The following is a 26,264-nucleotide window of genomic DNA, read 5'->3' as shown; positions in this document are numbered from 1 at the left end:
CCATTGGCCCATCTGATCAAGATCCTGTTGTAATCTGAGGTAACCCTCTTCGCTGTCCACTACACCTCCAATTTTGGTGTCATCTGCAAACTTACTAACTATACCTCTTATGCTCGCATCCAAATCATTTATATAAATGACAAAAAGTAGAGGACCCAGCAGCAATCCTTGTGGCACTCCACTGGTCACAGGCCTCCAGTCTGGAAAACAACCCTCCACCACCACCTTTGAACCAGTTCTGTATCCAAATGGCTCGGTCTCCCTGTATTCCGTGAGATCTAACCTTGCTAATCAGTCTCCCTGGAGAACCTTGTCAAATGCCTTACTGAAATCTATATAGATCACATCTACTGCTCTGCCCTCATCAATCCTCTTTGTTACTTCTTCAAAAAACTCAATCAAGTTTGTGAGACATCATTTCCCAAGCACAAGGCCATGCTGACTATCCCTAATCAGGATTAGTGGTGCTGGAAGAGCACAGCAGTTCAGGCAGCATCCAACGAGCAGCTCGTTGGATGCTTCCTGAACTGCTGTGCTCTTCCAGCACCACTAATCCAGAATTTGGTTTCCAGCATCTGCAGTTATTGTTTTTACCTCGTTGATTTTATCCCTAATCAGTCCTTGCCTTTCCAAACACATGTACATCCTGTCCCTCAGGATTCCCTCCAACAACTTATCCACCACCAACGTCAGGCTCACTGGTCTATAGTTCCCTGGCTTGTCCTACCACCTTTCTTAAATAGTGGCACCATGTTAGCCAACCTCCAGTCTTCCGGCACCTCACCTGTGACTATCGATGATACAAATATCTCAGCAAGAGACTCAGCAATCACTCCTCTAGCTTCCCACAGAGTTCTAGGGTACACCTGATCAGGCCCTGGGGATTTATCCACTTTTATGCGTTTCAAGACACTCAGCACTTCCTCCTCTATAATATGGACATTTTGCAAGGTGTCACCATCTATTTCCCTACAGTCCATATCTTCCACATCCTTTTCCACAGTAAATACTGATGCAAAATACTCATTTAGTATCTCTCCCATTTTCTGCAGCTCCACACAAAGGCTGCCTTGCTGATCTTTGAGGGGCCCTATTCTCTCCCTCGTTACCCTTTTGTCCTTAATTTGTAAAAACTCTTTAGATTCTCCTTAATTCTATTTGCCAAAGATATCTCATGTCCCCTTTTTGCCCTCCTGTTTTCCCTCTTAAATATACTCCTATTACCTTTATACTCTTCTAATTGATTCACTCGATCTATCCTGTGTATACCTTACATATGCTTCCTTCTTTTTTTTAACCAACCCCTCAATTTAGATTACTTACAGTGTGGAAACAGGCCCTTCGGCCCAACAAGTCCACAACCTGAAGCGCAACCCACCAAGACCCATTCTCCTACATTTACCCCTTTGCCTAACACTACGGATAATTTAGCATGGCCAATTCACCTAACCTGCACATTTTTGGACTGTGGGAGGAGACCGGAGCACCCAGAGGAAACCCACGCAAACACGGGGAGAATGTGCAAACTCCACACAGTCAGCCGCCTGAGGCGGGAATTGAACCCGGGTGTCTGGCACTGTAAGGCAGCAGTGCTAACCACTGTGCCACCGTGCCGCCCACAAATTTCTTTAGTCATCCAGCATTCCCTATACATACCATTCTTCCTTTCACCCTAACAGGAATATACTTTCTCTGGATTCTCGTTATCTCATTTCTGAAGGCTTCCCATTTTCCAGCCGTCCCTTTACCTGCGAACATCTGCCCCCAATCAGCTTTCGAAAGTTCTTGCCTAATACCGTCAAAATTGGCCTTTCTCCAATTTAGAACTTCAACTTTTAGATCTGGTCTATCCTTTTCCATCATTATTTTAAATCTAATAGAATTAGGGTCGCTGGCCCCAAAGTGCTCCCCCACTGACACCTCAGTCACCTGCCCTGTCTTATTTCCCAAGAGTAAGTCAAGTTTTGCACCTTCTCTAGTAGGTACATCCACATACTGAATCAGAAAACTGTCTTGTACATACTTAACAAATTCTTCTCCATCAGCACCCTTAACACTATAGCAGTCCCAGTCGATGTCTGGAAAGTTAAAATCCCCTACCATAACCACCCTATTTTTCTTCCAGATATCTGAGATCTCCTTACAAGTTTGTTTCTCAATTTCCCTCTGACTATTAGGGGTTTATAATACAATCTCAATAAGGTTATCATCTCTCAGTTCCACCCAAATAACTTCCCTGGATGTATTTCTGGGAATATCTTCCCTCAGCACAGCTGTAATGCTATCCCTTATCAAAAATGTCACACACAACTCCACCCCCCCCCCACCCCCCCGGCCCCCACCACCCACCCCACCCCTTCTCTCTAACATCCCTTTCTATCCTTCCTGTAGCATTTGCATCCTCTAACATTAAGCTGCCAGTCCTGCCCATCCCTGAGCCATGTTTCTGTAGTTGCTATGATATCCCAGTCCCATCTTCCTAACCATGCCCTGAATTCATCTGCCTTCCCTGTTAGGCCCCTTGCATTGAAATAAATGCAGTTTAATTTATTAGTCCTACCTTGTCCCTGACTGTTTGACTCACTTTTGTTCTCAACTGTACCAGTCTCAGATTGATCTCTTTCCTCACTATCTCCCTGATACCCCCCCCCCACCTTACTAATTTAAATCCTCCCGAGCAGCTCTTGCAAATCTCCCTGCTCATATATTAGTCCCCTTCCACTTTAGGTCAGTTCTACCCCAAAAGAGATTCCAATGATCAAAAAATGTGAATCCTTCCCCCATACACCAGCTCCTCAGTCAATAATTCATCTGCTCTATTCCTGCCCTCACTACCTCATAGCACTGGGAGTAATCCAGATATTACTACTCTCGAGGATACCTTTTTAAATTCCTGCCTAACTCTCTGTAATCTCCCTTCAGAGTCTCAACCTTTTCCCTTCCAACGTCATTGGGTCCAATGTGGACAATGACTTCTTGCTGGCCCCTCTCCCCCGTGAGAACATTCTGCATCCTCTCTGAGACATCCTTGATCCTGGCATCAGGGAAGCAACAAACCATTCTGATTTTTCACTGCTGGTCACAGAAATGTCTGTCTGTACCTCGAACTAGAGAATCCCCTAACACAATTGATCTCTTGGAACTCAACGTACCCCTCATTGCATTAGAATCAGTCTCCATACCAGAAACTTGGCTGTTCGTGCTACATTCCCCGGAGAATCCATCACGCCCTACATTTTCCAAAACAGCATAACTGTTTGAAATGGGTATATCCACAAAAGACTCCTGCACTAGCTGCCTGCCTCTCTTACCTTTCCTGGAGTTAACCCATGTATATGACGGTACCTGAGACTCTCCCCACTTCCTACAACTGCCATCCATCACATACTGTTGCTGTTGCAAATTCCTCATTGCTTCTAACTGTCTCTCCAACCGATCCACTCGATCTGATAAGATTCGCAGCGAGCAGCATTTATGGCAGATATAGAACGGAACAATCTCAACCTGAGCTCAAACAAATGCACAGTGTGAATGTAACATATCGAACGTACAAAGTCAGAAGCTTTTGCCATGATCAACATAATTTGCCCAAAGAAGCCTGGCAAACACAAACTCAAAACCCACTAACATGAAAGCTAGTGCAAATATCCTGCCATTGCCACCATGTAATAAGATTCTTGTGTTAGCTATATTTAACGCAAATTAGGTGTACAGATTTGTTTTACTTGAATATCTTTGGTGATTTTATTTTCAGCTAATCCAATACAAACATTATAGAGTGATCTCCAGGCACACCCTGTGCCCAAGGTGTTACCATGCAGAGCGTGGCCTTTGATCACATTATGACATCTAGGTGCATGCTCATTTGCATGTCCGGTTTCATGTAGGGTCATCATTCTTTAAGCAATAACAAAACATCATCTGTGTAATCAGTCACTGGTCATTGTTCTGTCTAACACATACACTCATGTGCCTGACATTTATCTGCTAAAAAGTTAATATAAATTTTACCTTACCGTAACATTTTAGAATTGTGATCTCTTGCTTTTCAAACTGATTTGAAGAAAAGCTGCTGAGCAGTGTTAAGAGGTAAAGCAAAATGTTTAATCAGTTTAGCAGTAGTGATGCAACTTGGATAGAACTGCACCTGAATGCAGAAGGAGATCTGAGTATAAGCATCCAAATTCCAGATGCAGACTACGGTCTTCAAGTAAAACCTTCAATGATGCCATTTAATGACACCCAAGGACGTTAAATAAATGATTCTAACGGTGTTAATGGAAAATATTTTATGTTCAGTTTATTTAAAGTCTTACTTTCAACACAAATATGTTTCCTTGCAAAGGAAATAAACTGGTTGATAAAGAAAACTATAAAACATTTTGGAACAAGGTAGTGGAAAGAGAAATTTTCAATTGGTATCAGGAAAGTCTATTGCACAAATAAACATACAAGTTTCTGGCAAGGACAAATAATTGATAGAGAGTGTGACAAATATGTAGGAACAAGAAGCCATGTTACATGGATAGGAAATCTCTGTGTGCGTGCATATTTCTAGTGTGCTCGATATGAAATGAGAATTTAGGGTGTAGTTTTGCTCGCTGAGCTGTAGGTTTGATTTCCAGACATTTCATTACCTGGCTAGGTAACATCATCAGTGGCAACCTCCAAGTGAAGAGAAGCTGTTGTCTCCTGTTTTCTATTTATATCTTTCTCCTGGATGGGGTTCCTGGGGTTTGTGGTGATGTCATTTCCTGTTCATTTTCTGAGGGGTTGATGGATGGCATCTAGATCTATGTGTTTGTTTATGGCGCTGTGGTTGGAGTGCCAGACCTCTAGGAATTCTCTGGCATGTCTTTGCTTAGCCTGTCCCAGGATAGATGTGTTGTCCCAGTCGAAATGGTGGTTTTTCTTCATCCGTGTGTAGAGCTATGAGGGAGAGAGGGTCATGTCTTTTTGTGGCTAGCTGGTGTTCGTATATCCTGGTGGCTAACTTTTTTCCTGTTTGTCCTACGTAGTGTTTGTGGCAGTCCTTGCATGGAATTGCACCAGCTAGCCACAAAAAGACATGACCCTCTCTCCCTCGTAGCCCTACACATGGATGAAAAAAACCACCATTTCGACTGGGACAACACATCTATCCTGAGACAGGCTAAGCAAAGACATGCCGCCAGAGAATTCCTAGAGGCCTGGCACTCCAACCACAACGCCATAAACAAACACATAGATCTAGATGCCATCTATCAACCCCTCAGAAAAGGAACAGGAAATGACATCACCACAAACCCCAGGATCCCCAAACAGGAAAAAGATATAAATAGAAAGCAGGAGACAACAGCTTCACTTCACTTGGAGGTCGCCACTGATGATGTTACCTAGCCAGGTAATGAAACGTCTGGATATCAAACCTACTGCTCAGTGAGCAAACCTACACCCTAAACCTCAACCTGAGCTACAAACCTTCACAAACCTTGCAAAAATGAAATGAGAATGTTCATATTCTATACCATATTGTTGCACCTGCCACACAATGTGTTTTGACCCTGAAATTCAGCAAAGAACTGCAAGTCCACTCTCAACAGTAATAAGAAATTATCCTTATCTATTTCAACACAACTAATACCAAAATAACAAATACACTGCAAACTAACAATTAAAACTACAAATCTAATTAACTATCTTTTATTTTAACTTAACTTTGAATGTTCAAATACCACCACACTAGATTTTGGCCTTGATCCATGTGGCGATGATTGTCTGGTCTTCGTCTTCCGATGGTCCCCGGGTCCTTTCCACTTTACAGTTGTTGGTCCAGAGTTACCACTCACAAGGGGGGGTGTTGCAGCTACTCTCTTACCTGGAAGCTTTTGTGCCTTCCACAGGAGGGTCTTCGATTCCTACCAATAGATGGATCCAATCAGGCATTGATGTGGATTGGTCCTTGGGCCTCCATTCCTGAAGGTGCTAGAGCCACATAGGTCAGGTAGCCTTTCCCAATAAGGGTGTGAGGCACCCCTTTGTTCTAGAAAACGCAATGTTTTCTTTTGTCCTGGGAATGGGCTGGGTCAATTGTATATTGTGCTGTCTGCAGCTGCAGCCTGTTTGGGTCTGTAGTTTGTTTATTTCAGTGTTTTTAGTAGAGGTACTTTTGGCAAATGCTTGGCTCGTTTTCCCAGCATGCTTTATTTATTATCCAGTTTGTCATAAGTCTGCCATTTTGTGTGGCCATCTGGCCACAGTCCCTCCTCTTGATCCTGAACGTGAAGCAATTGCCCCAAACAGCATATTATTGCTGTGTGTTTTTCAAGTTTGGACACCTGCTTCACTTGAATTTTCCTCAAATCCTCCCAATATTTTTGTCCTAGGAATCCTGATCCTGTTTCATAATTACAGCAAACTTTTGTCCACATGGGATACTGTTTCTTACTGATATTGTCATCAGTTCTATTTCCATATGGGACAATTCTCTACTCTGGCATCATTCTCTGTCATTCTTGATTAAACTAAGGGTATAGTGGTTGGATCAAACTAATGGAGACAGTGAGGTCTGCAGATGCAGGAGATCAGAGTTGAGAGTGTGTTGCTGGAAAAGCACAGCAGGTCAGGCAGCATCCTAGAAGCAGGAAAATTGACGTTTCGGGCCAGAACCCTTCCTGATGAAGGGCTCCAGTCTGAAATGTTGATTTTCCTGCTCCTTGGATGCTGCCTGTGTGCTTTTCCAGCAACACACTCTCAACTCTGATCTCCAGCATGTGCATACCTCACTGTCTCCCAGATCAAACTGATGGTACGACTTTTGCTATCTTCCAGTCCTAATCCCACCGGGTCTTTACCTACCTTACCTATCCCATAAAGGATCCCACATACACACACACACAAAGAAATCGTCACTTGCTTGATTTGGAGTAAACACTTGTTGGCTTTATCCTTTAAAGAACAGTCCAATGTAGATCTTTATATTCCCTTCAATTTACTTGAATTCCTGGCTGTCTTGTAGGACTCTGTCCTCTTAATTCAGGCTCAGGAAAAATTTTAAGAAATATGGGGTTCTGTAGAATTTGATTTTGGAGCAACAAAGTCACCTTTCATCAAGTCCTGTCTAGGGTGCCAATTTGTTGCGCCTGCCAAACAATGTGTTTTAATTCTCATATTCAGCAAAAGACTGTGAGTCAACTCTTAACAGTAATAAGAAACTATTTTCATTTCAACACAATGAATACTATAATAACAAATACACTACAAACTAACAATTAACATTATAAATGAAATTAACCATCTTATCCTTTAACTTAACTTTTAATGATCAAATACCACCATACCAGATCTTGGCCTTGATCCATTTGGCGATAATCATCTGCTCTTCTTCTTCCAATAGTCCCAGGGTCCTCTCCTCTTTATAGCTGTTGATCTAGAGTTACCATTCATGAGGGTGGTGTTGCGGTGATTCTTATTCCTGCAAGATTTTGCGTTTCTTTGAGAGGGTCTTCGAATACTAGGAATGGATAATCAGGGCTTGATCACTCTGTTCGATCGGACCCCATCAGGCATTGATGTGTTGGATGGTGGAGTGGTTCTTAGGCCTCCACTCTGAAGGTTTTGGGGCACGCAAGTCAGGTAACCTTTCCCAAATAAAGGTGTGATGCATCCTTTGTTCTGGAAAACAACTCAGTGTTTCCTGTTGTCCTGGGAATGGGCTGGGTCAATGTACTGTATTCTGGATTAGTGGTGCTGGAAGAGCACAGCAGTTCAGGCAGAATCCAAGGAGCAGTAAAATCGACGTTTCGGGCACAAGTCCTTCATCAGCAATAAAGGCAGAGAGCCTGAAGCATGGAGAGATAAGCTAGAGGAGGGTGGGGTGGGGAGAAAGTAGCATAAAGTACAATAGGTGAGCGGGGGAGGGGATGAAGGTGATAGGTCGGGGCCGGGGGAGGGTGGAGTGGATAGGTGGAAAAGAAGATAGGCAGGTAGGACAAGTCATGACTGTGCTGAGCTGGAAGTTTGGAACTAGGGTGAGGTGGGGAAAGGGGAAATGAGGAAACTGTTGAAGTCTACATTGATGCCCTGGGGTTGAAGTGTTCCGATGCGGAAGATGAGGCGTTCTTCCTTCAGGCGTCTGGTGGTGAGGGAGCGGCGGTGAAGGAGGCCCAGGACCTCCATGTCCTCGGCAGAGTGGGAGGGGGAGTTGAAATGTTGGGCCACGGGGCGGTTTGGTTGATTGGTGCAGGTGTCCCGGAGATGTTCCCTAAAGCACTCTTCTAGGAGGCGTCCAGTCTCCCCAATGTAGAGGAGACCACATCAGGAGCAACGGATACAATAAATGATATTAGTGGATGTGCAGGTAAAACTTTGATGGATGTGGAAGGCTCCTTTAGGGCCTTGGATGGAGGTGAGGGAGGAGGTGTGGGCACAGGTTTTACAGTTCCTGCGGTGGCAGGGGAAGGTGCCAGGATTGGAGGATGGGTTGTAGGGACCTGACCGGGTAGTCACAGAGGGAACGGTCTTTGCGGAAGGTGGAAAGGGGTGGGGAGGGATATATATCCCTGGTGGTGGGGTCTTTTTGGAGGTGGCAGAAATGTCAGCAGATGATTTGGTTTATGCGAAGGTTGGTAGGGTGGAAGGTGAGCACCAGGGGCGTTCTGTCCTTGTTACGGTTGGAGGGGTGGAGTCTGAGGGCGGAGGTGCGGGCTGTGGACAAGATGGGTTGGAGGGCATCTTTAACCACGTGGGAAGGGAAATTGCGGACTCTAAAGAGGGAGGCCATCTGGTGTGTTCTGTGGTGGAACTGGTCCTCCTGGGAGCAGATGCTGCTGAGGCTGAGGAATTGAGAATACGGGATGGCATTTTTGCAAGAGGTAGGGTGGGAAGAGGTGTAATCCAGATAGCTGTGGGAGTCAGTGGGTTTTTAAAAAAAATGTCAGTGACAAGTCGGTCGTCATTAATGGAGATGGAGAGGTCCAGGAAGGGGAGGGAGGTGTCAGAGATGGTCCAGGTAAATTTAAGGTCAGGGTGGAATGTGTTGGTGAAGTTGATGAATTGCTCAACCTCCTCGCTGGAGCACGAGGTTGCTCCAATGCAGTCATCAATGTAGCGGAGGAAGAGGTGGGGAGTGGTGCCGGTATATTGTGCTGTCTGCAGCTATAGCCTGTCTGGGTCGGTAACTTGGCAAAAGTGAGGACTGCAGATGGGTTTGTAGCTGGTTTATTTCAGTGCTTTTAGCCGAAGTACTTTTGACCAATGCTTGGCTCCATTTCCCAGCATGCTTTACTTATCGTACGGTTTTTTTTGTAAATCTGCCATTTTGAGCGGCCCGTCTGCCCACAATATTAAAAACTGCTTCACCGTAAAGGATTAATACCGTAATTTTCTGAGTTAATGCATGCAGAGGATTCTAACTCTAGCTCCCTGCTTGGACTGTAACTACTGTTCATTACACGCTGCAAATGACCTGGTTTAAAATTCAGTGTATTTACTTTAAAGGCTTGTGCGAAAGTTATCCAATGACAGAATCAGTTTGAATTCTGAAGAATAATTATTGCTTGACTTTAAGAACTCGGCATGGTTTTCTTTGAGGGAGAAAGTTGTTAATACTGTATTCGGAAGCAGCGCGCTGGAGATGCCAAGTCTGGCATTTTTTCTCTGGGTTGAACGGCTGAGTAAAAACAGCAACAATTATGAACTCTCCCTGATAATTTAAGAAGGTTTGAGCATCTTCAAAATTATTTCTAATTTACAGACTGGTGAAGTAGTTTTAAGAATGAACTGTCATGGTGTGAACAGTGTGCAAAGCAAGGCGTAGTTTAAAACGATAACGATGTAGATATTTATTGATTTAATTTGGGATACGGACGACCTCATCCACACTTAACTGCACTTTTCGATTATTGTAAAACTCTTTAAATAATATCATTTGTATTGATTGTAACAAATGAAAATGCACTCGTGATAAGTGAATAACATATTTCTACGCCATGCAATCCTGTCAGACACATGCTGTCAAAAAATATTCAAAAAGGCAATCTCCTGGAATATAATATTTATCCTGTTGTATTTCTTCATTTTTCTTTCAGGATTGTGAACTAGTCCTTTTTACAGAGAAAAAAAAAATCTGAAACCTTCGGGACGCTGTTTTCTGAAGATAATTTATTAGAATATTAAAAACTTTAACCCTTGGTTTAATGAGCGATTGCTACTTCGTTTGGCAGAATGTGCAAAACTCAGTATAGGCCTTCCCTCAGCGCCGCTCTTTACAGCGTTATTCTGCAAAAGCCACACCACCTCGTCCTTCTCAAATCGTCTGTTTTATATCCACCCTCCAATCTACCCCGTTAATAATGAATTGTACCTCACTGCGTCTATTTGTGTCTCAGTAACAACCTTTCAGTGTTATACACTCTCTGTCTACCATTGTGCCAACTCCTGCCCCACTATCACCCTGGTATCACTTTGCACCCACTGTCTATCCTCCCACACCCACCTGCATACACCCCCCTCCCCCCCATCCCCATTCCCGAGCAATCTGTCAGTAGTATTAGTCCACATTGTCTATATCCCCCATTGCGGTTACTGCTGACCCAGGAACACCCTGTCAGTGTTATACACCCATTCTGTCTGTCTATGCCTCACGAACATCCTGCCAGTGTGACACCCACGCTGTGTCTTTCTCGCCCACCCCTCATTCCCACAATGAGTGCTGACCCTCCTCCTCGGTTTGGGTCTTGCTCTGATCTTTCACAAAATGTTCAGTGATTATTTCAACCGGATCCTGACGTCAGCCAGCACCTTTGACATGTTTGTGTGTGTGTGTTGTTTTGCTTGAAGCGGTGAATATAAAAAGCGGAGAGCAGGAGGGAGGCGCTAACACAGAGACATACTCTCGGGTTCTCTCCAGATGACTGTGAGACTGCTGTGCTGTTGCGAACTCCCTGGTGATAAGTGTAGCTTGCCAGAAAGGCAACTGGAGCCTCTTCTGTGCCGGACAGCTCTCTCCCTCCCGAGTCCTGACTGCGGATGCTATGTTTGTGATGGGACTTCGGCGCTTGGCTGTCACATGAGCTGAAATGGAGAATGGTCGTTAACATGAATTCTGTGCACTCTGCTGGCGGTGGAGGCGACAACCGGTCAGCTCCGGAGCCCCTTTTCTACGACACCAACTTTACCAGTAATCTCTCAAACGGGACTTCCCAGAACGGCACCTCGCTGAGCCCGAGTAAAGGCGCTGTGCTCGGGCTGGTCCTGGTTCTCTTCATTTTATTCGCGTTGGTCGGTAACATTTTAGTCATCCTCTCGGTAGCTTTCAACCGGCACTTACAGACAACCACCAACTACTTTATCATCAACCTAGCAATCGCAGACTTGCTCCTCAGCACCACCGTGTTGCCTTTCTCAGCGACACTGGAGATCATAGGCTACTGGATATTCGGAAGGATTTTCTGCGATATTTGGGCTGCAGTTGACGTGCTCTGTTGCACTGCCTCCATTATGAGCCTGTGTGCCATTTCAATAGACCGTTATATCGGGGTACGGTACTCCCTGCGCTACCCTTCCATTGTCACCGAGAAGAAAGCAGTGCTGGTCGTGGTTGGGGTCTGGGTCTTGTCCATAGTCATCTCCATCGGCCCCCTCTTGGGTTGGAAGCAGCCCGCGCCTCCTGACGAGACGGAGTGCCAAATCACGGAAGATGCTGGCTACGCTCTCTTCTCGTCCCTTGGCTCATTTTATATCCCTTTGACTGTCATCCTGGTGATGTATGCCAGGGTGTACGTTGTAGCCAAGCGGACAACCAAGAACCTCGAGGCTGGGGTGATGAGGGAGACATCAAACTCCAGCGAGCGAGCTTTGCGCATCCATTGCAGGAATATTCAGGACGAGTCCATCGTCTCCCGGTCCAAAGGGCACCACATTAGAAGTTCCCTCTCTATCCGCCTTCTCAAGTTCTCCAGAGAGAAGAAGGCCGCGAAGACGCTTGGCATTGTCATGGGCATGTTCATCTTGTGCTGGCTGCCATTCTTCATCGCTCTTCCCCTTGGTGAGTAGAAGCTCACATTGCAGACTAACCTCGCCAGCATTTGCATAGCTATGATTCACTTTTGTTCTTCATTGAATTGTGAAGAAAATCCAATGCCTATCACTTAAATTATTCTGGAGATAAGCTATCAGTACGCTTCCCAACTTTTAATATTTGAAATAGCGACTTACAGGTTTGACCTTGCTGACCGATGTCGGCCCAGTACATGTAAGTATTGCAGTCGCTCCCTTACACTTTAGGGATGAGCGCTTATTGTACAGCATCGATTTTTGAATGTTAGCGCATTTCAGGGGAGGCTTTATTTTAGGGGTTAGCTAATCCGTTGAACAGTTTAAACCCTCAAAATGTCGGTGAATTTTCTCTCTATCGATATCATTTCTTTTTGTCTCCAAGTTTCTAATCGCACTTTGTTTTTCGAAGTTGAATCCTGCCGTGTACCCACTTCCGGCTCGTTCATCGGACCATGGGTTTTGGCATCACAACAATTGGCTCAGGGGCCAAAATTAGGTTCCGTACGGTGCTACACCTCTCCCATTGATACGCCCCGGGCTTTAATCAAATTACATTTACTTTCTGACGTTAATTAAGCATTTAGTTCATTTAAAAAAAAAGAAAGTTTTAGAAAAGGTAAAAAGGTCATAAGTGTGGGGACGGAAGCGGAGAGGTTTGCATCCGCTACCGAAATCAATGAACAGTATGGATCATCTCACCAGGCCAGGCAGCATCAATGGAGAGAAACAGAGATAATGTTTCAGGTCGGTGACCTTTTATATGGATCTGAGTTCTTCAAGCTTCTCTGTTTTCAGATTTCCAGCAACTGCAGTATGTGGCGTATGTCTTTTGACACGTGTAAGGGTTATTCGACCATATTGTTGAGTCCTGTTCAGGGTAATAGACGACAGATTCGTCCTTTATCACTTTAAACAAGTTGTTTCGGGTGCTCATGGAACTCGCTTCTGTCGATACAGGGGACGTGATCGTCATTGGAGCGGCACTTTCGTTAAAATAGCGTTAGCTCGGGCAAGTTACAGTCACAGTTGTTTGGTGAGAGGCAGTCAAACCAGACGGACAAAACCTTCTGAAAATAACTGTCCTTGAAGTTGCTAATTTCAACATGACAAGTTTCATTTCAAAATGTTGCATTAAATTTCCCTTCGTTCCATATTCTCTATCCAAATTATGGTGGAAAATACACATTCTGAAGACAATGAAGATATGTTTACATATATTGCTAATGCACGGAGGAGGGGATTCTAAGGGGGGAAAAAAACAGGTTGAAGCTGCGTTAATGTTGATACGGAACTGGATCGGAATTGAGAACTGTTTCGGTAGAATTATGAGGCCAATAATAATACATTCTAAAAGTTGATACCTTGCTATTATTTAACCAGAATATATTACAGAAGAAGAAATAAGAATTATGTAAAATAATAACAAGTTTTAGAAAATGCTTAAGCATTGACTGGATTTTCAATCAAGAGAATTTCCAGTTGAAAACAATACTTATATATCTGCAATTATGTTTCCAAGTTAGCTTCAAGAGGTCAACAGCATCGTATCAAATACATTCCCATCAAAGCAGGTAGGTGGCCATGTATCCCTTCTTGGCTTTTTAGATTTAGGTTTCAGTTATTCCGATACACCTGTGCTGGGCAGGATGACACACACTTCCAGAAGCTGAACCTGGACCTTCGGGCATAGAGGTACGGATAGCATCACTGGACCCTCAAGATCGTTTTCATATGCAGAGTTAATTCCGGTGTTTCCTAAGAGAGGCAAATTGCATTTGTCACAAAGGAATGTTTTGTTTCCAGCTCAGGGTAACGTGAGCTCAAATATTTCACACAATCGGATGATGCTAATTGCGTGATTCTGGCATGAGGAAGGTATTAAACTAATCACTCTGTCAGTTCTACTGGAATAACCGTACTGAACTCAGTGATACCCATTCTGTTTAACACGCTAAGCACGGACACAAATTTAACTGATACATGCAGAGACATAAGTAAAGAGTCTGAGCAAAAGTTGGGGAAAAAACTGCGCAATCTGAATGTCTGAAGCGTGAACAGGGGAACAAAAGGAATCCACGGTTCAAACAGTATTTGGGAAGAGAACAGAGGCGTTTGCAATTTGGAAAGAATGCTTGTCGAAACAACTCTATTAAACCCAAACAGCATTGTAAGAGGAACAAGGCAAAGGAAAAGAGTTGTTTTGGCGGTGGCAGGTGAAAGTGCACCCACTTAATAAAGGGATATAATAACTTGTTAATGGCTTGAGTGAGAAACGGAAGATGGTGAAATGGCAGATCTAAGCTGAATACGGCAGTGCGGGACGCAATGAGAGAATTTAATGTACAGTATAAACATAAAGGTAAAGTGTGAATTACTGTAGGAGGCAGGAAAGTGGTAGAGAGATAAACACAGCAATCCTGAATCTCAACAATTGCAATCTCAATTTGCAGCACTGAATTTCTTCATTACATACAATTGATTGCATTCCTGATAAAACTAAAAATCACACAACACCAGGTTATAGTACAACAGGTTTAATGGAAGCACACTAGCTTTCGGAGCGACACTCCTTCATCAGGTGGTAGTGCAGGGCTCAATCCTAACACACAGAATTTATAGCAAAAATTTATAGTGTGATGTAACTCAAATTATACATTGAAAAATTGATTGTCTGTTAAGCCTTTCATCTGTTAGAATACAGTGATAGTTTCACTTCTTTCATGTGTAAATCACAAAACCTTTTTTAAAAAGTTTTTTTCTCGGGTTAGCTGTTAACAATGGTGATAGCCAGACAATATGTTGAAGGTGTTGGCCCTCTGTGTTCTTTGTCTATGATATAATCAACATAATGTCTAGCTATCACCATTGTTCACAGCTAAACCGAGAAAGCAACTTTTAAAAAAAGGTTTTGTGATTTATACATGAAAGAAATGAAACTATCACTGTATTCTAACAGATGAAAGGCTTAACAGACAATCAATTTTTCAATGTATAATTTGAGTTACATCACACTGTAAATTTTTGCTAGATAAATTCTGTTAGGATTGAGCCCTCCACTATCACCTGATAAAGGAGCGTCGCTCCGAAAGCTAGTGTGCTTCCAATTAAACCTGCTGGACTATAACCTGGTGTTGTATGATTTTTAACTTTGTACACCCCAGTCCAACACCGGCATCTCCAAATCAGGACTATAACCTGGTATTAGGTGATTTTTAACTTTGTACATCCCAGTCCAACATCGGCGCCTCCAAATCATTATATCGTTTTGCACCGATTAGTAGCTTGTTTGATAAATATTAACAGCGCATGTGAAAATTTTCACGTGAGAATGTCAAAGTTATATTTAACAATTAAAAATGCCAGTTAAGACTATACATTCCTGTGTTTTTGCATGAACACTTGAAATTAATGAACTTTGCTTTGTCGCATTGTCCAGTCTCCATAAATCTTAGTCCATCCAAAATGCTATGCCAACACCACGTCCGTCATTCCAATGTTCTTGACCTACAATTCCTGGCAGTTTCCCCAAACCGCAAACACAATGTTGGCCTTCTGATGTTCACAGTCTTCCACAGCGTTTCTCCTTCCTTTATCTGGAGCCCCCTGCTCCGCTACAAACGTATCAAAGTCTCTGTTTTTCGGCTTCCTTTAAATATCATGTTGTTTGTCAATATTTCACATAAGGTGCACGATAAAGTATACCAAAGGTGTTTGTTCAAATATACGTACGTATGCAATGAAGCGTCTTCTTACTTTCCTCAATTTACACTTTTCATGAACAGAGGGGGAAAAAAATCTCCTAGTCTATAATTGCATTTATTTTACAGTCTGAGTCATCACCAGGTAACCTTACGAAGTTTCATTTGTAACTCCTGACGAGAGGACTGACTTTAACTTTCTCAGCAACAGCAGAAACAGAAGTTGCTGAAGAAACCCAGCAGGGTCTGACAGCATCTGTGGAAAGAGATAAACAGAGTTGACATTTTGTGAACAGTTCTGGAGAAGCGTCACGAGACTGGGAAGGTTAGCTCCGTTTATTTCTCGCCACAGATGCTGCAAGACCTGCTGAGTTCCTCCGGCAATTTCTGTTTTTGTTTCAGATTTCCAGCGTCTGCAGTTCTTTATTTTCGTTACGATTCACATCTTCGTAGTCATCCTCTTTAGCCTCACACCTTCCTACGCCTGAAAAATACTTCAGACCCCTGGCCATGTTGCACTCTGTTCCTACTGCACAAGCCTAACATTTGTCTCCTGCTCCACCGTCTTTCCCCGAGTTGGTAGTCGATTAGCTCACTTGGCTGGATGGCTGATTTGCTTGGCAGAGTGATGGTAATAGCATGTGATTCAATTCTCGCAGCAGGTGAGGTCTTCATGAAAATTCTACCTTGCCTTAGGTTTGGTGACCTTACCTTCTCAACCGTGCCCCTTGCCTGAGGTTTGGTCACCCTCGGGTTAAACTCACCACCAATTGTCTCTATGAGAGTGGGATGATGGTGACTTTATATACTTGTTCTCCAGAATTCTCTCTCAATATATTCTATTTGTATTCTCGAATACAACCAGAAGATCACTGTTTTACTGCTAAGTGGGTTCCACACCACTCCCTTTGTCTCACTGATGAATGTTATCCAAAAACCCTGTAGACAATCAAGCTGATCAGACATATAATGACAGCCTCTGGAGGATGTAGAACTCAGCCCAGAGACAGGGACACTACCACTGCATCATATGAATCCATTCATCACCCCGTAGGCAAATATAAAATGATCAAATGACAGAATTACTTCTCTGTTGTTAGAATACTGAATGGACTCACAAACTCTAAACATTTGCCTGTACTTGTGTTTTTGTCTTTGCCGCTGTTTACCTTATTCACTTATCTACGCTACTTAATTCCATGATCTGCTGTATTGCTCGCAAGACAAAGCTTTTTCACTGTGCCTCGATACATGTGACAATCAATTCAATTCAAGTCCCATTGAGATCAGATGGTGATCCGATGGAGCTATTTAAAATGACAAAGCAACTCAGTGAAGTAGATCCAGAGAAAGTGGCAGATTGAGTTTGCTAGATTTGGCAATATATAAAGCATTATGGAACAAAAAAAGAGATCAGTCATAATTTAATGGTAAGTTGGCTGGAACTGCTGGATGGTCTCCTATTCCAAACTTCAATTATTTTTGATTTGTGTTTTGTTACTCTTATCTCAAGTATAGGTACTTTAATCTTGAGAATAATCACACTCCAACACAACAGGGATGTAAAAAGTAAGCAGGCATGTTTATGAAATTAAATGGGAATGAAGTAATTGTAGTAAGTGGGCAAATGTATTTCTGTAGAGACCTTAAATTATTATATTAATGGAGAAACGCAGCGGCTTTGGCTGCGTCTGTGTAGAGAGGAGCAGAGTTAACGCCCAATGTGCCTCTTCTTGGCAACTGATTGCCCCAGTACTGCCTACTCGTTATTCAGATCTCCAGCATCCGCAGTATCTTGCTGTTATTATATTACGAAATTGCCTTTGGACATGGCACAGAAATGTTGGAACTCGTTAAGGAAGATGTAACCATAAACTACATTTACATTAGACCGGTATGAACAGTTGAAAGTCAGAACTATTAAGAGTTGGGACTTTGGACCGAACCTCAGTAGTTCGGCGGAACCCTAGAAGGAATTCTGTCGATTTAACAGATTAGAAGGTTCGGAACCAAAACTCTACCAAGGCCTTTTTGGGTAAAAAAAAATCCGGCACCGGAGACTTCAATGTATTGATATATTTCTGATTTGGAGATGCTAGTGTTGGACTGGGGTGTACAAAGTTAAAAATCACACACCAGGTTATAGTCCAACAGGTTTATTTAGAAGCTTTCGGAGTGCCGCTCCTTCATCTTTATCACCTGATGAAGGAATAGTGCTCTGAAAGCTAGTGCGCTTCCAATTAAACCTGTTGGACTATAACCTGGTGTTGTGTGATTTTTAACTTTGATTTATTTCAGCTTTCATCCCATCCGTAGGAAGTTTTCTCACACATAACAGCGATAGAAATATAAATATAGTTGCCACGGAGATCATCAGTGATGTAATTCACTTCAAAATAGCGCTTATTTTACTTGATAATGCTTTATGTTACAAACAGGACGGGAGGTTTCCCAGCCTTTTTTTTATCTTGGTAGAGCCAACAGGCCGATACTGAATATGGGGGGGGGGGTGCGGTGGGAATAAAAAAACAAAATCAAAATGAGGATTTGGACACGAACCCAGGATACACGGGATATTCAAAAAATGTTGGCATTTGATTACTCGACTTTAGATCTTTATTTCTTTGGCGAGAACAAGTTTCTTTTATATTTAATACTTCACGCATTATTTTGCGGATAATTGCAGCCACTATGACGGATCTGGTCGGGTTCCGGCACCTGGGCCGATCTTAAGCGAGTTTCCCATTAGCTTCACATTCAATCATTTTGTAAAAACGCTTTCCCCTCTCTCCACCCACCCCACCCGACAACTTCAAGGTTGGTTCCTTCTTTTCTGTTTTTTTTAAAAAATCATAAATTCCTGGTTAATTTATGACAACAATTTCCGGTCAGAGGCAAATAGTTGGAAGTCCACTTCGCTAAGATCATTTTAAAAATTTGAAAACTGAAGTATCAGCAAAAAAATGTGAACTGTCGTTTTCTAAAGTCGGCCTACGGATTTTACCAGTGATGGACTATTTTATCCCTTCCCTGTCTTAGTTGCTGCAGCGATTTTTCCAGATGTTGCAAAACAGAACTCCCAGCCCCAAATTCGCACAATCGCCAGAAACACTGTAGTGTTTAGTTAGTAAAAGCGACACAGACCTCCCAAATTTAATATCATAATATCTGAATTTTGGTAAAATTTCTCTTCAGAGACCTTCAAACCAATAAGCTAGAAACAACATTTAGATCCCCCCTTACTAATGCTGGTATCTGTCACCTTGTTACAAGGCGTGCCAGACTATTTCCATGAATTGATCAATGTTCACTGAGCGATTTTTTTTTTATTAAAATGCAAGCCCATTCTGTCAAGTCACGATGGAGCTAATATAGAAAGCCCATTTGGGTTGGAGCTGTTCATTCATGGCACAAGAATGAGTGTTGAATTTCTGGGGATGAATCTTCAATCAAAGTGAGGATTAAGGAATTCAGGAAGAAGCTTCTTGCCCAGTGAGAGTAGAATGTGGAACTCACTGTGTGTGGAACATTTGAGGGAATCAACATCAATGTATTTAAGAAAAATCTAGACACATGCATGATAGAAAATGGAATAGACATGTATGCTTAAAGCATGACATTAACAGTTGTATAGACCAATTCGCCCAGTGGTCTGTTGCTGTGCCACAGACTGTGCTTTTACTTTTAAGAAAATAAACCGGCCCATGTCTAGGATGCTAGCAGACAAACACATATTAAAGACAAAGGTACACTTTAAATGGTGACAAATAGATTAAACCCAAATATTAATTTTCTTTCCTGGCACTGGAGCTTCTTGCTTTGTTCTATAATTCACTTGTCAGTTGTTAATACACACTAAGTATTGGATTCACGATAAAGCCACACTACATACTGTGATAACTTTGTTTTGTTTATGACATTCAATTCACAAAATAGTAAAGAAAGTAACCTTGTATTAGTCGTTATAAAAGTAGGTGTCACATAATATAATTTATGATGTGATTCAGTGATCTTTACAATTAACTTTTGAGCTTTAATCCAAACAATCCATTTACATCATAGCAAATTCTGTTACAAATGACCCCTAAGCATGAGAGTAAATGTTTGAAGTGTATATAGTTACAGTACAGAAATAGCATACAGCTGTTAAAGAGGAACAGGATGCCTTTCTGTATGAACCACAACTTGTGCCGTAAGTCAATCTATGTTGATAAGAAGATATGATTCTGTGTTTATGCAAATTAGAAAGCAAATTGTTCATAAAGACAGTGTTCACTTTAAGCAAAAGTAAAATTTATTTCATAAAAATGGATTTTTACTCATGATTATGTATATCTCTTTTCCCTCTTTCCATAATGCTGTTCTGAGACCATTTTAGACTGTGTTATTTTCGAAAAACTTAATGGTGACTATATACATGATCTGTTTGCAATATTCTTGTCTATTATTTTAATTTATGATTGTCATCATTTATATAATCATATTCTAGGCTTTTATTTTATTTCTCTTAACTTGTAAAGACATTTTTAGTATAGTTGTATCTGAAGCTGGTGGATAATTTAATAGAAGTAAATTAAGTTAAATCATTTCAAGTAGTTAACATGATTACATGGGTATGTTTGGTGCCATACAGGCTGATTGAAAGCTCTCAATGAAAATAATCCCAATTTAGATTTATTAAAGGGGGAGGAGATAAGCCTTTGTGGAACTAATGTCTTATAATAAACCTGACATTTCCTATCATAATATCCATCTTTGGCAAGTTCATTGCATTTGGAGTTAGATAGCAGCAACAGTTGTAATACAATTTGAATACAGTAAATCATTTCTTCCTTTTGTTCTGAAATGAAGGACAGATGACAGGTTAACAGATTGTTCACCACATGTCATAACTTACTCATTTTGTCACAAAGACGAATGTGTAAGAACACCTATCATCACACAGAAATACAGCAGAATATGAATTTCTCTAACAGTATGCATAGAAATATAATATATTGGTCAAGGATTTCTTTCCTTCAGTATTTTGAACAAAATCATGAGCATAATTTCAAATATTGTTATTATTCCTTGCCTATGAATGCTCGAAGGGAAATCTTCCAAAATACAATTACTCATTTACTATATGTTCAAATATATAACTGTGGAGTAAGTCTTTGTCACTGTGAGGCTAACTCTTTCCTGAGATATAATAATGAAGGCAATGCGTACATTTCTCTAACTGTAGAACAGTGTGGGATCAATATAAATGCTGCCAATACAGAACAGTGTCTATCAATAAATTATATTGGCATAATGTAATGTAGAAAGCATTAAATATAGAAAGCAGGATGTATTGTAATTTGATGTGTGACTATACTTCAGTCATGCAAAATATGTGAACATGTATATCAAAAATTATGCATTGTCCTAATTGTAATGTGCATATCTGTAATTATAGAGTTGTTTCTGCTATTACATGCTACTGCTAAATGAGTTTGAATGAAAGAATAAATCTTACTGCAGCACTACACCCATTATTATGAAAACATGTTTCGCTGTTACTTCAGGCAGATTCTTCACATTTTCAAAAATATATCCAAAAATGGGAGACATTCGTGTGGAGAAAGCCATGCTTAGATAGCTGACTGAATCTTCCAGAAATCAGGCACTTAACTGGTCACTGGTTGGCTTTCAACCAGGCTTAGGATAATTATTGAGGAACACCAGGATCTGCTGGCCAATCAGAAGCTGGCAGCTGTAGCACTCAGCAGTGCTACAAGGAGGTTTTGGCTGCTTCTTGTGCAAAAATTCTCCAGATTCCCAGGATAGAAATGTGACCTAGGGAACAGGTGTGTTTGTTCGACTTTCTTAAAGGATGGAGACCACAGGAATAGAGGGACCACTGGGGTCAGAATGAGCATGGAATAATTCTCACCCCACTGCTTCATATTCAAGCCCACAATCATGCATAGATCAATAAAGATCAGAGTTTGGAGATGCCGGTTGTTGGACTGGGGTGGACAGAGTTAAAAATTAAACCTGTTGGACTATAACCTGGTGTTGTGTGATCTTTAACTCTGAAAATCAGAGGACTGCCTCCCACCCCATATTGATTTACTAGTGACATGAGCTGATGATTTTTAACATCCTAGGCGGAGCTGAAATAATTGAAGCCTAGGTAGGAAATAACTTTGAAGAAATCCTTAAGTAGCTTCTCTGTGTTTCTGCATTACCTCAACCTTCCACATAATTATTTTTTATTATTTTGGGCATTGCTTCCAGGCCAAGAGTTCCCAGATCATGTGGACTAGTTTTTCTTATCATCCAACTTTGTAATTGATATTAACACTTAAAATCTTCTTCAAATATTTTAAAAACAATAATGGATCCCCAAAGATTTTAAAGTACCATATTTAAAGTACCATTAAATTTATGGGGTTGACAATTACATGGATATTACTTTTGAGGGGCTGAATTTCATGCTACAGTCCACAATGCTGTATCATAAACAGAAGCCCAATTGATCATGAAATGAATAAAAAACACAACAAATTACAGTAATTACCAGATAAAGACAATAGAAACAAGAAGAAATTACTAAGTTTTTATATATACAAAAAATGAAGTAGAAATATAATATGGCATTAAATTAGAATTACATGGTGCATCTTAAATTAAGTATATCAAAATGTTCATTAAACTCCTGCAAAATCACACTGTTAAACATCTTCAGCACTGAATAAAACTTCATAATCTGGAGGGCATTTTTATACAAAATGATGAAGACATTTCAAAACCTCATTTAGGTTTATGATTGTATTCCACTGGGAACTGAGCTCAGCTGAGCTGCACACAAAGGGAGGTTGTCACCTGACTCTGACCTGATGCGTCTTTTAAACTTTCATGCCAAAATGGTGTGAATTGTATATCAAAATACATAATAGCACAACAAAATATATTTCATCATCATAGCATTTATGTTCAGGATAATACCTTGACTCACAAATATTGATCTGTTATCTGTGAAGAACCAGGGTCGACATTTATATGAGATATATGGAAAATTCCAGAATATTTGGCCAAAAATAGGACGTCAACTGTTATATGAGATCACCTTTTACTCAGATATATACAGTAATTGCACTTTTTCCTTACTGTTGATGCTTTGTGATCAAAATTCATAATAATATATGTAATGTAACAATGGAATAGTTGCATTTCTTTAACCGTTATGAGCCCATTTTAAAGTGCTTACATCAACAATAGAAGATCTGAGAGCATAAATGATAAATGTACGTTACAGCATGAGTGAATAGCATTGGAAGTTTCTGGTACCAGCAAATGAATTCCATTTTGCCCTGTTATTTAAATTTTATGAGATTTTGCCTGGAAGTCACTGTAAATGGAGGTGGAAACAACCTCAGTAGTGTATTATGAGCCCATAAGACTTTAACTTCCTTAATATTGAATGGAACCTACTTAGTACAAATAGTTTGGACAAAGCAGTTTATTTCAGATGTGACAAGGAAGGGTTCCTGATGCAATATGTAATTAGGCCAACTACAGGGCAGGCCATATTGGATTCGGCCACCATGCCAGATGTCAAACCTTTCGGTGGGAGAGCATTTCGGTGATAGTGATCACAACTCCATGACCTTTAACCATATGCGTGGAGAAGGATATGAGCAGACGAAAGTATGTAATTTGAGGAAGGGGAATTGCAATGCTGTTAGGTAGGAACTGGAGTGCCTAAATTGGGAACAACTGTTCGCAGGGAAATGCATGACACAAATGTGGAGGTTGCTTAGAAGCCATCTGCTGATAGTGCTAGACAGGTTTGTCCCACTGAGGCAAGGAAGGGATGGTAGGGTGAAAGAACCTTGGGTAACAAGGGATGTGGAATATCTAGTCAAGAGGGGTAAGGAAGCTTACTTAAGGTTGAGGAAACAAAGATCAGACAGGTCTTTTGAGGGTTACAAGGTAGCCAGGAAGGAACTGAAGAATGGACTTAGGAGAGCTAGAAGGGGGCATGAAAGAGCTTTAGCAGGTAGAATTAAGGAAAATCCTAAGGCATTCTACATTTATGTTAGGAACAAGAGGATGGTCAGAGTAAGGGATAATGGAGGGACCTTGCGCCTGGAGTCAGGGTAGGTAGGGGAGGTCCTTAATGAATACTTTGCTTCAGTGTTCACCACTAAAAGGGATCTTGACATTTCTGAAGTCAGTGAGAAACAGACTGATATGCTGGAACAGGTTAATGTTACAAAGGAGGATGCACTCAAAATTTTGAAAAACACATTTATAGATAAATCCCCTGGGGTGACAGGATATACCTTAGGTTACTACAGGAAGCAAGGGAAGAGATTGCTAAGCCATTGCCAATGATCTTTGCATCCTCGCTGTCCACTAGAGTGGTAGGGTGGGTAGCAAATGTTATTCCCTTGTTCAAGAAAGGGTATAGGGATAATCCTGGGAATTACAGACCAGTCAGTCTTACATTAGTGGTGGGCAAAGTATTGGAGAGGATTCTGAGCGACAAAATTTATGATGATTTCGAAAATCATTAGAGATAGTCCGCATGGCTTTGTGAGGGGAAGGTCGTGCCTCACAAACCTTATTGAATTCTTTGAGGAGGCAACAAAACACATTGATAAAGGTTGAGCAGTGGATGTGGTGTACATAGGTTTTAGCAAGGCTTTTGATAAGGTTCCCCATGGTAGGCTCATTCAGAAAGTAAGGAGGCATGGGATACAGGGAAACCTGTCTGTGTGGATACAGAATTGGCTGGCTCATAGAAGACAGAGAGTGGTGGTAGATGGGTATATAGTCTGGAGCTCAATGACAAGTCATGTTCTACAGGGATATGTTCTGGGTCCTCTGCTCTTTTTGATTATTATAAATGACTTGGATGACGAAGTGGAAGGGTGGATTAGTAAGTTTGTTGATGACACAACAGTCGATGGAGTTGTGGATAGTGTGGAGAGCTGTTGTAGGTTGCAATGAGACATTTACAGGATGCAGAACTGGGCTGATAAGTGGCAGATGGAGTTCAATCTGTCAAAGTATGAAGCCATTCATTTTGGAAGGTCGAATTTGAATGCAGAAAACAGTGCTAAAGGCAGGATTCCTGGCAGTGTGGAGGAAGAGAGGAATCTTGGTGTCTATATCCATAGATCCCTCAAAGTTGCCACCCAAGTTGATAAGGTTGTTAAGAAGGCATACATTAATTAGATTAGATTAGATTAGATTACTTACAGTGTGGAAACAGGTCCTTTGGCCCAACAAGTCCACACCGACCCGCCGAAGCGTAACCCACCCATTCCCGTACATTTACCCTTTACCTCACACTATGGGCAATTTAGCATGGCCAATTCACCTGACTTCTATTAGCAGGGTGATTGAGTTTAAGAGCTGCGAAGTTATTCTGCAGCTCTATAAAGCTTTGGTTAGACCACACTTGGAATATTGTGTTCAGTTCTGGTTGTCTCATTATAGGAAAGATGTGGAAGCTTTAGAAAGGGTGCAGAGAAAATTTGCCAGGATGCTGCCTGGACTGGAGGACATATCTTATGAAGAAAGGTTGAGGGAACTAGGGCTTTTCTTATTGGAGCAAAGAAGGATGAGAGGTGACTTGATAGAAGTGTACAAGATGATGAGAGGCATAGATAGAATGCATTGCCAGAGACATTTTCCCAGGGCAGAATTGGCTATCATGAGGGGGCATAATTTGAAAGTGATTGGAAGAAGGATTAGGGGAGATGTCAGAGGTTCATTCTTTACACAGAGTGGTGGATACATGGAATGAATCGCCAGCAGTGGTAGCAGAGTCAGAGACATTAGGATATTTAAGCAATTCTTGGACAGGCACATGGATGGTAGCAAAATGTAGCGTATGCAGGTTAATTTGATTTTAGAATAGGATAAAAGGTTGGCACAGTATTGAGGGCCAAAGGGCCTGTAATGTGCTATGTTGTTCTATGTTCTATATTCCTTAAACATTAAATAGACACAATTGTTCTAAAATAATGTGAATGTGTTGAGCAGATAATATTTTTCACTCACATATACAACATTAGACAACTAAATTCTAGTTGTCATCTGTTGGTTGAATATTTAATTAGCCAATGGAGCTGTTAACAAACATATTGCTTACTTTTGCAAGGATTCTTGATTAATTTTCACTATTTTTGTGGTAATCATTCCACTGTTTGAAATGTTTTATCTGGTCTGCATTGTTTCTCCTCTCCTCTCTTTGAGGTAGTCACTTAAAATGAACTATAATATTGTTTTCATTCTATCATGGATTATGGGGATTGCTAACAAGGCCAAAATTTGTTGTTCATCCCTAACTGCCCTTCATCTGGTGGTGAGTTGACTTCTTGAAGTACACACAGACTATCAACAGAAATGAAATTCCACAATTTTGATCCAGCAACAATAAAGGAACATTGATATAGTTCCAAGTCAGAATGGTTTGCAGCTTAGAAGGTAACACTTTCACGTGAAAGTGTTCCCATCCTTTTGCTGCTCCTGCCCTTGCCAGTGGTA

The 26,264-nt window shown here is 41.4% G+C and overlaps 1 protein-coding gene across 1 annotated transcript in view; it reads left to right on the top strand.

Moving 5' to 3' along the window:
- Positions 1-10,780: 10,780 nt before the first annotated feature.
- Positions 10,781-26,264, top strand: part of LOC140492178 (alpha-1A adrenergic receptor-like) — a 31,012-nt gene continuing 15,528 nt past the window's right edge. Inside the window, exon 1 of the mRNA XM_072591035.1 lies at positions 10,781-12,025. Within this exon, the coding sequence (XP_072447136.1) occupies positions 11,065-12,025 (961 nt within the window). The 5' untranslated portion in view covers positions 10,781-11,064. The remainder of the gene's footprint in view (positions 12,026-26,264) is intronic.

The sequence above is a fragment of the Chiloscyllium punctatum genome, chromosome 20 (assembly GCF_047496795.1).
Source record: "Chiloscyllium punctatum isolate Juve2018m chromosome 20, sChiPun1.3, whole genome shotgun sequence".
Classification (NCBI taxonomy): Eukaryota; Metazoa; Chordata; class Chondrichthyes; order Orectolobiformes; family Hemiscylliidae; genus Chiloscyllium; species Chiloscyllium punctatum.
The sequence above is the reverse complement of the archived record's forward strand: the minus strand, read 5'-3'. Positions and strand labels throughout refer to the sequence as shown.